This window comes from Gymnoscopelus braueri (genome assembly GCF_963280865.1).
Source record: "Gymnoscopelus braueri genome assembly, chromosome: 18".
In the NCBI taxonomy this organism is placed as follows: domain Eukaryota; kingdom Metazoa; phylum Chordata; class Actinopteri; order Myctophiformes; family Myctophidae; genus Gymnoscopelus; species Gymnoscopelus braueri.
The window spans coordinates 21416167-21428744 of NC_137618.1; the positions used below are offsets into that span (position 1 = coordinate 21416167).

General features: G+C 40.2%; 1 protein-coding gene across 1 annotated transcript in view; it reads right to left on the reverse strand.

Annotated features, from left to right (window-relative positions):
* The window catches only part of col4a1 (collagen, type IV, alpha 1), a 50634-nt gene that overhangs the window by 11491 nt on the left and 26565 nt on the right, over positions 1–12578 (reverse strand). Inside the window, exons 7-30 of the mRNA XM_080456531.1 lie at positions 12435–12488; positions 11772–11798; positions 11577–11651; positions 11327–11389; positions 11132–11167; positions 10441–10479; positions 9904–10005; positions 9417–9452; positions 8743–8802; positions 8239–8274; positions 8109–8153; positions 7940–7972; positions 6858–6921; positions 6531–6566; positions 6206–6352; positions 5843–5926; positions 4868–4951; positions 4443–4513; positions 3174–3365; positions 2292–2460; positions 1672–1764; positions 1316–1420; positions 661–758; positions 1–134 (exon numbers count right to left, since the gene is read on the reverse strand). The exon at positions 1–134 is cut by the window's left edge and continues 17 nt beyond it. Of these exons, the coding sequence (XP_080312657.1) occupies positions 1–134; positions 661–758; positions 1316–1420; positions 1672–1764; positions 2292–2460; positions 3174–3365; positions 4443–4513; positions 4868–4951; positions 5843–5926; positions 6206–6352; positions 6531–6566; positions 6858–6921; positions 7940–7972; positions 8109–8153; positions 8239–8274; positions 8743–8802; positions 9417–9452; positions 9904–10005; positions 10441–10479; positions 11132–11167; positions 11327–11389; positions 11577–11651; positions 11772–11798; positions 12435–12488 (1883 nt within the window). The remainder of the gene's footprint in view (positions 135–660; positions 759–1315; positions 1421–1671; positions 1765–2291; positions 2461–3173; positions 3366–4442; positions 4514–4867; positions 4952–5842; positions 5927–6205; positions 6353–6530; positions 6567–6857; positions 6922–7939; positions 7973–8108; positions 8154–8238; positions 8275–8742; positions 8803–9416; positions 9453–9903; positions 10006–10440; positions 10480–11131; positions 11168–11326; positions 11390–11576; positions 11652–11771; positions 11799–12434; positions 12489–12578) is intronic.

Genomic DNA, 12578 nt, shown 5'->3' on the forward strand with positions numbered 1-12578 from the left:
CCTGGTTGTCCTGTCTGTCCTTCATGTCCAGGAACACCAGCTAGACCAAGGTTACCCTTTTCTCCAGGGTAGCCAGTCACTCCTTCCTGGCCTTGTGAACCTTTGGGGCCTGGCAGACCTCGTCCAGGTTCACCCTATAGGGATCACATTCATTACAGTGCATTCAAATCTCCCAGAGAATCATGTGCCCAGTGGTGGAAAAAGTACTACTACATTTTTTACTTAAGTAAAAGTATCAATATTGCAATGTAGAAATACAAGTCAAGATCAGGAATTAAACATTTACTTGAGTAAAAGTACAAAAGTATTGGTATAAAAAAAGTACCAAAAGTAGCTTGTGAGCGTGTAGATCAGCTATTTTCAAATGTATATAGGGCTGAAGTGGGTAATGAAGTGGTAGTAATAATAATAATCAAAATCTACAAAGAGGCAAGTAACTAATGTTTCCAAATAATTGTAGTGGAGTAAAGGTACAATATTTGCCTCTGAGATGTGGTGGAGTAGAAGTAAAAGTACTGCAAATTGGAAATACTCCAGTAAAGCAAAAATACATCAAAATTGCACTTAAGTACAGTACTTCAGTAAATGTACTTAGTTACACCACAACACAACGCAACGCAACGCAACGCAATGCAACGCAACACAACACACTGTACATACCTTTGGACCAGGTACACCAGATCTTCCTGTACCACCATCCTGTCCTGGTCTTCCTGCCTCACCTGGTAAACCTGGGGCTCCGGGGATTCCAGAGAATCCTGGCAAAATAGAAAAATATTTTTGTCTGAGCAACAGAGAAAACCTAGGTAATGTTTTTTTAAATTAGGCCAATAAGGAAGAGCCGTTTCCCCTGCAGTTCTCATTAATAGCCCAGCAGATGTCACTATTCCCCCTCCTGCTGGCTGCAGAAAAACTAACACTCCATTCAAGTGAATGAGGTTTTGGTCAGACTTTACACTTGATTTTATTACCTTAGTAAACATTTTCATAAATACTTTATGTTTTCAATCGCTAGTTTAAAGTCTTTTTTTTTTCAATTATCATGACATGCGTTTAGTAAATTATGGTTCCATTCATTTTAAAAGCAATGATAAAGTAGGGTATGCTTCTAGGGATTCTACTGGTTCTACTGAGTGAAGACCCGCCCTCGCTGCCCTTCCAGCCAATAGCATTTGTTTCCGGTTGCTCTTCGGGACCGGACGTTCCAAGATGGTGGATTTGAATTCGCCGAAAAAGTGGCTTCAAAACGGGTCTGTAGAAACCAATGGGGCTCCCTTCGTCCATATTTTTTACAGTCTATGGATGTATATCATACCTTTTGGGCCAGTTAGGCCTTGCAATCCAATTCCAGGTAAACCGCTATCGCCCTTCTGTCCAGGGAATCCTGGTAACCCGTGGTCTCCCTGAACTCCATGGTCACCTGGGGCCAAAGGCAGGCTGCACGTTAAACACTTCCAACTCCCATACACCCCGGAAACTGTAAACCAGCTTCTACTTTTGCATTCTAATTGCATTCTTATAATATCCAATACTGTTTTCAGGCTAAGTCATTTGTAATGTCATGACATCAAAAGGCAAAGTACAATTAACATAGATTTGTGCTTAGGTGTAAAAGATTATATTGATTCTGAAATATTGGGTTGATAATGGAACAAGTATGCTGAAGCCCACCTTGAAGTCCAGGTAAGCCAGTTTCTCCTCGTAGTCCAGGTACACCGTGAGGCCCAGGCATGCTCACAACTTTACCTCGCTCACCTTTTACACCTTTGAGAGGTAAAGAATACGTTGCATAGATACATTAACTCATTAAGACCTGAGGTTCCGATTCTACAATTGTGTTCTAAATCCTAATAAATGAAAACAAAAACAAAAAGAATGTTTCTATATCAGTGGTTCTCAAAATGTTTAATGTCAAGGACCCCCAAAAATGATATGTATTTGGCCGCGGACCCCCATCTGAAAATATTTTGTTCCAGGGACCCCCTAGAAGCAAAGATTTGAGTTAAAAATGTTTGTATATACGAGCTTGTATATCTGCTATTTTTGATTAGCCAAAGAAATCTAAAATGACACAGATGCGTTCCCGGTCTTAATGGGTTAAACAGTTTGTGTGTGTGTGTGTGTGTGTGTGTGTGTGTGTGTGTGTGTGTGTGTGTGTGTGTGTGTGTGTGTGTGTGTGTGTGTGTGTGTGTGTGTGTGTGTGTGTGTGTGTGTGTGTGTGTGTGTGTGTGTTTGTGTATCTCTTTTTGTGTCTGGCTGCCTATCTGTATATGAGTGTAATGCATGCCTACCTGCTCGGCCAGGGATTCCCGGAGTTCCTGGATTCCCAAAACCGCCCTTATCTCCAGGCTCACCTGGCCGACCAAATCCTGGCACCCCAGGGGGGCCTCTCTCTCCTGGGGGCCCACTGAGACCTGGCTCGCCATCCAGTCCGCGGTCACCCTTGATGCCCTCTCTGGCCTGCAAGCAAGATTAAAGAGCAGTCAGTGTGTCTTTCTACAGTCCATGTGTCCACTTCTAGCTTTGCAATGCTGTTATATTCCAATTTTATCTTTAATCTTGGTAAAAAGAGAACAAGAGATGTATGGCAACATCCAGAGTGCTAATTTAACTTAAAAAATTGTCCACTCTTTTAAGGAATTCTATACTCTAAACTATATCAAATTCTTTGTGCCCCACAAAGACAAACCTATAAGTGTTCCTTGAAGGCATCTTCTTTCCAACTTCGAGTGTGTGTGACTATCATATATATATATTTCTTAAATGATTCCACTCCTGACCAAGCTATTTAATGATATAATACAGAACCAATCAATATCAAGATAATATAACGCCGTTGAAGGCCTAATTGTGAATATTGTGACATGTCCCTTTCTTGTACTGATGTAGAAGGGAGTGCTTGCAACGGCAGAAGACCACACCTGGCAGGATGCACTGTACAACACCCCCCCGCCCTATTGACTCGTCAACTGTGAATTTGGTCTTTTGCATTGTGTGTACTCTTGTCTTGTATGCGCTACACTGCTTTGTATGACTTGTGTATTGCTTTTGTTCAATCTGCTTTCTTGTTGCTTTGCATCTTCATTGTTTGTGCAAAAAGAGCAAAATATTTTTTTTTACAGTATATAAAAAAAAACAATATCAATAAAATGAACACCTAATACTCCACTTACAGGTTCTCCCTTGGGCCCCGGTAGACCTGAGAGCCCTTCTTTTCCTGTGAATCCATCCACACCTGGCAGCCCCGGTGAACCATCCACACCAGGCAGACCTCTATCACCTTTCAGCCCAGGAGCTACAAAGACATCCCCAGGTTCACCAACCGCACCAGGCTCTCCCATCAAGCCAGGATTGCCTGAAACACCCTGCAGACAAGTAGAAAGAACAACTAGTAGAGAGGTTGTGGTAGACATTCTGTAGTACAGCCTACATAACATAATACATAAATGTAATTCTAAAGGTCATAGCAGTGTCAGCCATTTTGTGGTTCCACAGATAGAAATACCATTAATTGTTCCCACAGAGATTTCTGGAAATATTTCTATAAATTATTTTAAGTATGGAACCAGGCCATCCAGGCTCCTGGTGAATCATGACCACATTTGATTCTGTGTCAAAACTAATTTGAAAACCGCAGAAAAAATGGGTATTTATTAAATATAGTATACAATATAATTATTTTTTGACACAGGATCAAATGTTTTATGGTTACGATTCACCAGGAGCCTGGTGGCTTGGTTCCAGGCTTAAAGGATCTAAACCATGAATTATAAAAAGAATAATAATATTTAATATCATATTGTTTATGTCCCTCAAATGTTTTTCAAAAGGTTTGAGCCTAAATCAAGCCTCAGATATACTCATTCCAACTAACTTCTCTCTGGCTTATAAAGCACTTTCACCTGCAATACCACATTGTCCTGTTTGGCACGGGGCGCTATTAAGCCAGTTTGTATGCATGTTATCTCCTGGTTCTGAGTGGAAAAAGTAAAAAATAATAATAAGAAAAAAATAATGAAAAAAAAAGATTTGTTGGAACTGAAAAACGGGAGGGATTGTACCCTGACGTGACGTCACGTCAGGGTACAAATCAGTTTGGCCTGTTTTGAGACCAATTTACAGAAAACCCCAGATTTGCTGTGAAAGCCTGAGTGTTCAAACTGGGGTATTTTTGGGGATAGAAGAGAGGTAGGGGAGACCAAAAACACACAAAAAATAAGAAAAAGTTAAAATTCATGGTGTAGTCCCTTTAAAATAATTTCGAACATCGAAAATGAATGGGCTTTCTACCTGTGGAACCACAAAATGACCGCCACTGCTATGCCCTATCTATTGCGTTTGTGGAAATGCCTGTAAGTTGGCATGTAGGACAGGTTGTGACATCTTTCTGTGAAAATGGATCCTTCACAGGAGTATTTAGAGACCACAGGGATCCTACTTACATCTCTACCCGAAGTTCCACCGGGGCCAGCGTGCCCCTTGTCTCCTTTCCTGCCCGCCGGTCCAGGAAAACCTGCCAAGGACCAAGGAACCAAGGTCTTAAAGTACCTCCTTACTCATTGTAGCAGACATGAATATACAGCACGTACAGGCAAAGTAAAAGTATCAGGCCAATCAGATAAATATAAAACAATCGTATTGGGGTAAGACATTTCATAAGCAACAATCTACTATAGCCATACTTTCCCCACAATAACAGAAAACAGAAAATACACTAGTATGGAGCCCTGAGGGATTCCAGTTACCCATATGGGGGTTCAGTGGTTAAGCTTTTTGGCTTCATCCAGACCAAAGACTTCTATGACACACAGAGTACATGTGAGTGTGTTATTTATCTCTCTGGGTGTAATATCCTAGCCTCGCTCACCTTGCTGTCCTTTGGGGCCTGAGGGGCCAGGTTGTCCAGCGCCAGCTAAGACTTCACACTGAACACAGGTGTCTCCTTGGTCACCTTTTGGGAAGTGCAGAAAACACGTAAATTAGGGCTGTCACGATTATGAAATTTACTTGACGGATTAATTGTCATACAAATAATTGCGATTAACGATTCGATTGTGTGGCTTTTAGGCCTTGTAAACAAAAGTTGCACGGGGTCAGATGTGACAAGAACATAAATACACAAACAAATGGCCGATACCAATAATCAAAATAAATAATGTATTAGCCCAAAAATTGGTCATATTCAATATTTTATACTCAATATTTGTTATAAAATAGTGGAAATAGACGAGCTCTGACTCGTTGTGAGCTTGTAGATCGGCTATTTTAGATTGGATTTTTTTACGTGAAAGTGGTTAAGTCTTATGAATATTGAACCATTGTAAAGTATTAACAAGAGCTTGAGTCTAAATAGTAACTACATTGGATCCATTGGAACACAGGTTCTTTTTTCCATTTCCGGAAAAGTAATACTTTTGGACATGCAAGGTTTCTGCCCTACAGCGGCAATATGCATTTCAACTGTAGTTTGCCATGGGCTGTGTTTATAAGCCAACTCTTGTGTTTTTAGTCAGACAAGGCTCACTATAATCATCAAGATACATCACGAGAGAAGAAAGAATTGTCGTGCATTAAAATCACTGATTCTCAATGTCATGCCCGAGGACCACCATGGGTCCAAATGGACACTTACGGGTCTGTAATTTTGAGTGTGTACAAATGGAACCAAATGGACCCTTCCTGGGGTAAGGGTCCTATCTGGTTAAACTGGGGGTCCTTAAAGTTAAAGAGGTTGAGAATCACAGCACGAAGTTATCACATCGCATCATCGCATTGCATTAAAGTCATGTAAAACTCCTTTTGATCAGTAAGGTTATTGATCCATAAGACCGTCCACGCTTACCTTTTTGTCCCAACTCCCCTCGTAATCCTTGAGACCCTGGGGGTCCGGTTGCTCCTTTCGCAATGTTACATTGGGAAGGCGCAACTGTGTGGAGGTGTCACACAACACACACACACACGCACACGCACACGCACACGCACACACACACACACACACACACACACACACACACACACACACACAAAGTTTATATTTCCATACATTTTTAAATAAACTATGATCAAACAATTTGGCAAAATGACTGGCATAGTCATAGTGCTGGCCATTTTTCTCTAAAATACTTAGGGAGAGTATTCTGTCGAGAGAGTACGATGTAAGAGCAAAGTGGCTACCATGTGAATTATGGTCAGTGAGGAGGCGTACCTGCGGTTCCTGGGGGCCCAGGGGGTCCAGTTTGCCCATGTTGTCCTGGAGGTCCAGCTAGTGACTCTCCATCGAGACCCCTGTCACCCTTGTGACCCACATTTCCCTTCTGACCTGGGTCTCCGCGAGGGCCTTCAACGTGCTTGGCTTGAGGACACAGGAAAACACTGTCCATTTCTGTTCTCTGTGCGTGTTTCATGCTTATAGGCCATTTCATTTGGGCAGCCTCGAGGCATACAATAATGTTGGTTGCAGTCATTAAAAAAAAACAAAAAAGAAAACAATAAAAAACAAAAAAACAAAAAAAAGTTTTAATTTGTTTTACCTGGTGGGCCTGCATCACCTTGTCGACCAGGATAACCTGTTGTAGAAGAGAAAGACAGGAATACCATGTAAAATAATCATCTAGAAATATTTTTTTCACATTTTGTGAAGGATCTCAGATCTCAGATCGACCATCCTGCCATCCCCCCATCTTTGGCCAACACCAACATAACGTTAGAGATACAGGGGGAAGCCATGCCTTCATCCAATACTGTGGATGGGACTACACAACAAGACTGTCTTGTAGTCCCACAGTAATATTGATCCCATGAATGCTATAATGATTCGCATCCCGCACAGGCCTTACTATGCCTTACTCTTACTATACCTCTCTCTCCTTGTAACCCTGTGAGACCGGGAGGTCCGGGGGGCCCAGGTGTGCCATCATCACCCTAAAATCACAGAGATGAAAGGAAATATTATGTCATGCCTCTGTTAATTTAACCACATGTCCCTATTGTGGGGCAAACACCCGGCGAAAATAGCAGATCTACAAGTTCACACATCACTTCGGAGCTTGTATAGATTGGCTATTTCCCCACAGTACAATTAAGCATAAATCAGGCTTGATAAATTGCCTTTTTTACAGCCTATTTTTAAGCACTACAAAATTGTCTGCACACACCACATGTCTGCCAAAGAAAAAGTGTAAATTCTAATTCTATTTCAAAATCATGACTATGAAATTATCTCTGTAGACTGTAGTTAAAGGGATATTTCACTATCAAACATGTTTGGCTTAATTTTACATCTACTCAGGCTTTTGTGAGCACCCCAGAAAGTTTCCAATTTGCTTGATTCAGTATTTAGATATTTGATAGGAATGATTTGTATAGGAAGGGGGCGTGTCTGATCAAATGAATATCAAATGTATAAATACTGAATCAAGCAACTTAAAAACTGTCTGGGGTGTTCACAAAAGCCCAAGTAGATGCTAAAATGAATGCAAACATGTTTGAAAGTGAAATATCCCTTTAAGTCCACAACTACATGTCATGTTCCTCTCACTTAAATGGGTATTTGTGCTGAACAGAAATATAGTGCCATCTGGTGGTACTCTCTAGAATTGCTGCCTAAGTTCAGGTACTGAGGTACTGAAGTCTAAGCTCTATCTCAAAAACCAGAGGGGTACTTTCCTAAAAAAAAAGAAAGAAGGAAGGAACAATTAAGGCAAGAGATGATGACAATGAAAGAGAGACAGAGAGAGACCAAGAGAGAGAGAGAGAGAGAGAGAGAGAGAGAGAGAGAGAGAGACAGACAGACAGACAGACAGACAGACAGACAGACAGACAGACAGACAGACAGACAGACAGACAGACAGACAGACAGACAGACAGACAGACAGACAGACAGACAGACAGACAGACAGACAGACAGACAGACAGACAGAATTCATGAAAGACTACTCACGTATCCTGGTGGTCCTGCGTCTCCTTTTTCACCCTGAAATGAAATGGGGAGATCAGTCTCTCAAGCACTAATGTTAACGCCACCAAGACATTTCAAACTAAAGTATAATCAAGATAAGATACAACCAGGCATAATGTTGATATTTCTTTAGTGAATTAATAGTAGTTACCGGCAGCCCGATGTATCCTGAAGCTCCAGAGAAGCCTCTTTCTCCCTGAAAGAATAGGTACATCAGAGTGAGGGGTGTACACACTTAAGTGGTGTAACATCACATAACAGATACAATGTATCATAATTACCTTCAGCCCATCATCTCCGTCCTTGCCAGCTTTGCCCTGAAATCAGTGAAACAATATATCATTATATTTAATAATTATTATATTATATTTAATTTCACCAGTATATTCAAAATGTTTATTTGCCCACATTTTATTATTTTATTTGATATATAAAAATATATCAAATGAATTTGTCCAAATAAGCTTTGGAGTGGGGCTTCAAAACAAATCATTTACCACTCCTATATAACAGGGGTTCTCAACCTGTGGGTCGGGACATGATTTTGGGTGGGTCATCCCAGATGACAGTTAAGGACTTTTAAGACCTTTGTAAAATTTCGAGGAAAATACATCTAAAGTAATCAAAAAAACTGGTAAAACATTGGCCAAATTGTCAAATAATATAAAAAAGGGGCAGTCGTGGCCCGAAAAGGTTGAGAACCACTCCTATATGCTGTCAGTCCAAACACCCTTTTGCAATTTCCAACATCACAAGACCAATAAGGATGAACCCATGCCACTCACTCTTGGTCCGGGGGGGCCTGGGTCACCTTTAACACCATTGTGATGCGGGATGCAAAGTCCCTGCAAGGAAAATCAGGCACTCAGACACTGTGGCATTTGTATACTTAAGTAAAAGTATCAATACCCTATTGTAGAAATAGGAAATAGCCTGTTACAAGTAGCCTACACGTTCTGTATACAAAAAAATACTTGAGTAAAAGTACAAAAGTATTGGCATCAAAATATCCTTAAAGTAACAAATGTAGAAAGTAGCCACTCAGCAGAATGTCCCATCTCACAAGCTTTCAAATGTATAAACATCTTTTGAAAATAGCAGATCTACAAGCTCAGAACACGACGCATTGAGACGCATTGTGAGCTTGTAGATCGGCTATTTTCAAATGGTCGAAATATATATAGGGCTGAAGTGGTTAGTGTGTTTTGTAACAATAATCCAAATCTACAAAGTAACTAGTAACTAAAGGTTTGAAATAATTGTAGTGGAGTAAAAGTGCAATATTTTCCTCAGAGATGTAGGAGCCTAGTGGAGTAGAAGTAAAATTGGAAATACTCCACTAAAGTAAAAAATACCTCAAAATGTTACTTAAGTACAGTACTTGGGTAAATGTACTTAACTTCTTTACACCACTGGTGGCATGTAAGAACTTCAATAGATTACTAAACTAAATACGTACTTTTTCTCCTTTTGCTCCATCGTTTCCTGGGTCTCCCTGTAAAGAAAATACATAATTAATTACATAATTTTAAATACACAATTTAAGGAAAAGAGGGATGATTTTTTTCAGCCTGTGGACAATGTGTGAACCATATTAGCACCACGACCACTTAGAAACTAAACATATCGTACAAAGAATTATTGATGCGCCTATCCAGGAGCATAATGAGATACGTATCAGAAATGCAGCAAATGTTTGAAGTCTTCATTGCGTGCCTGTTGAAATGTAATTATGTTGTTTCAAAACAAACAAGATACATTTAGTAGTGAAGTAGACTAAAAGAATAAAAAAGTATTGAAAAATGGAAATACTTAAGTGAAGTACCGCAAAATTGTAATTAAGTACAGTGCTTGAGTAAAGGTATACTGTCCACCACTGAATCCAAGAAGGATGAAGTGATGAATTACAAAATCATCAACAGGCTGGTGGTTGAACACTTCAGTACCTTTGGTCCAGGAAGGAAGGTTGTGATGATGGGTCCTTCCAGTCCTCCGGGACCGTCACGGGTCCCAGGAGGACCAGGTGGGCCCCGGATTCCTCTGTCACCCTTTGAGAAGAAAGAGGACCGACATTCAAATAAAGCAAACGTACATAGCAGACCTACAAGCTCACCACGCGTCATGACTCATGAGATTTATTTTCGACGAGTGAGCATAAATTAGGAAATTTAAAAACATTGAAAAAAATAGCATGAGAGGGTTCTAAGTGTTTTTGAAGCTCTGACGTCATAATAATCCGCAAACAAACAGCAAAGAAAAGATAAATACAAGAAAACGGGAGAAAATTGTTATGAATCGGTATTGCTATTGCAAAATTAAGATATTCTTTACCTAAATTAGGCATTCTGGTTTAGGCACATACAATATAAATTAACTTACCCACATAATATCCGTTGTTATATAAAAAAGTTTTTTTCAATGTTGTGTATACCTAGTTTGTTTTTGCTCTGAAATACAGTATGCTGAGTGTTTGAGACTCTCACCTTCTCTCCTTTTGCATCTTGGAAGGCCAGACGGTCACCCTACAAGGACAGGGAAGCAAAACATCTTGGTGTTTACAGCATTATAGCATGAATTAGACTTTAACAGGGGTTCTCAAAGTTTTACATGTCAAGGACTCCCAAATAGCCATAGCCTCTGACCCACCTATGGTGAAAATGTTTTAAAAAGAGAGGGAAAGATAAATGCGTCATGCTGTTTATTTCAATATTAAGCAGTTTATTTCAGCTGATAATTGTTAACCCAGGACAGACTCAACCATTTTCAATTTCACTTTAAAAAAAAATCCACAGTAGCAAACAATTGCTGATCTACAAGCTCACAACACATTGCCATGCGTTGTGAGCTTAAAGATTGTCTATTTTCACTATTTATGAAAGTTTTTGAAAATGTTTGAAGACTTTGACGATAATGTCATAACAAAAATACAATGCCAGGGGCTTAAAGTGCATGGCACAGTGATCTTATAAATGGATTTTGAATTGAAATTACATTGTTTAGATATATATTTATGATTTTCTTTCTTTTTATTTTATGTTCCTCTCCTTTCCAAGTGCATCCCCCCCCCCCTCCCTACCCCACCAGCGCCACCTGGTGGCTCCCATGGGGGCCACAGCTCCCACTTTGAAAACATGTGAACTACTAAGGTCATTTTTCTCAGTATCGACGTCTTACCTTCTCTCCTTGAGGTCCAGGGGGTCCAGTTTGACCCTGTGGAGTACAATTCACTGGTGAGTTAAATACATTGAATACATTGAATCTAGCTAATAAACCTCAGCAATAACATAATTCATGCAAACTACCGATTAACAATGGCTTATGTTTTCATTAATTAGCAGACCAGATCAGATCAGAGTAATGATAACTCACTGGTGGTCCTTCATAACCGCGTAGTCCTGGAGGACCAATGGGTCCAGTTGGTCCACTTGGTCCCTGAGGAGAGACATGTGTAGAGCGGTAAGGACTTTGATAACACAGGAATTAATTAAAGGAATGCTCAGTACTGTATATAGTCCTAGCACACACGCGCCCGCACACGCACACGCACACACACACACACACACACACACACACACACACACACACACACACACACACACACACACACACACGCGCGTACCGGTAGTCCTGGTGTGCCGGGCAATCCTCTGTCTCCTTTCATAGGGATGACTCCTATGACACCACCAGGGTCGCCCTAGAAGACACAGAAGCAAACAGACCATGTAAACAAGTGGTAAGACATGCTGAATTAATTTATATATATAACACATATATTCTTTGGGGAGATTTTAGAGCATTGTGACTTCCAACTAACCTTCATTCCATGGATTCCGGGTATACCCTTGTGGAGAGAAGATAACGGTCAGTACAGGAGCATAGTCTATGAAGTACTCCGATTTGTTTTTACTTAAGTAAAAGTAGCAATACCACAACGTAGAAATACTCAAATGTATTGTATACTATAGTATAGTATTGTATTTTTACTTCAATAAAAAAAAATATATACATAGAGCTTAGGTAATTCATGTATATTAATGCATATCATAATAATCTAAATCTGCAATGTAACTACTGACTGAAACTGTCAAATAATTCTAGTAGAGTAAAAAGTACAATATTTGCCTCTGAGATGTAGTGTATTTCCTTTCCCCCTTGCCCCCCCCCCCCCCCCTTCTTCTTTCCTTTCTTTTTTCAATGGAAATAACGATACGATGGGAACTATGCACAAAAACTCATTTCACCCACTTTTTTTACTTCTGTAAACCTGTGATGTGACAATAAAGCCGATTCTGATTCAGATTCTGATCAAATTAGTTGTATTAGTATCAAAAAGTGAATAAATGTACTTAGTTACTTTCCACCACTGTCTATGAGAAGCGTTCTGTCTAGAGAATCACTATCAGTCTTGTGAAATGTATTTCAGTGTACAGTTGGTCTGTGGGTGGTGGAGGTGAGGGTGGTAAATATGATGACTTACAGGAGGTCCCTGTAGGCCTGGGAAACCAGGACCAGCGTCCCGGCCTCTTTCTCCCTGGAACACACAGAGAACAGTGTCAGTATGGAAGGACTGAGAAAGGGTTAACAACATAAACCATCTGGTCTATTTGTCTCGCAGGCCAAA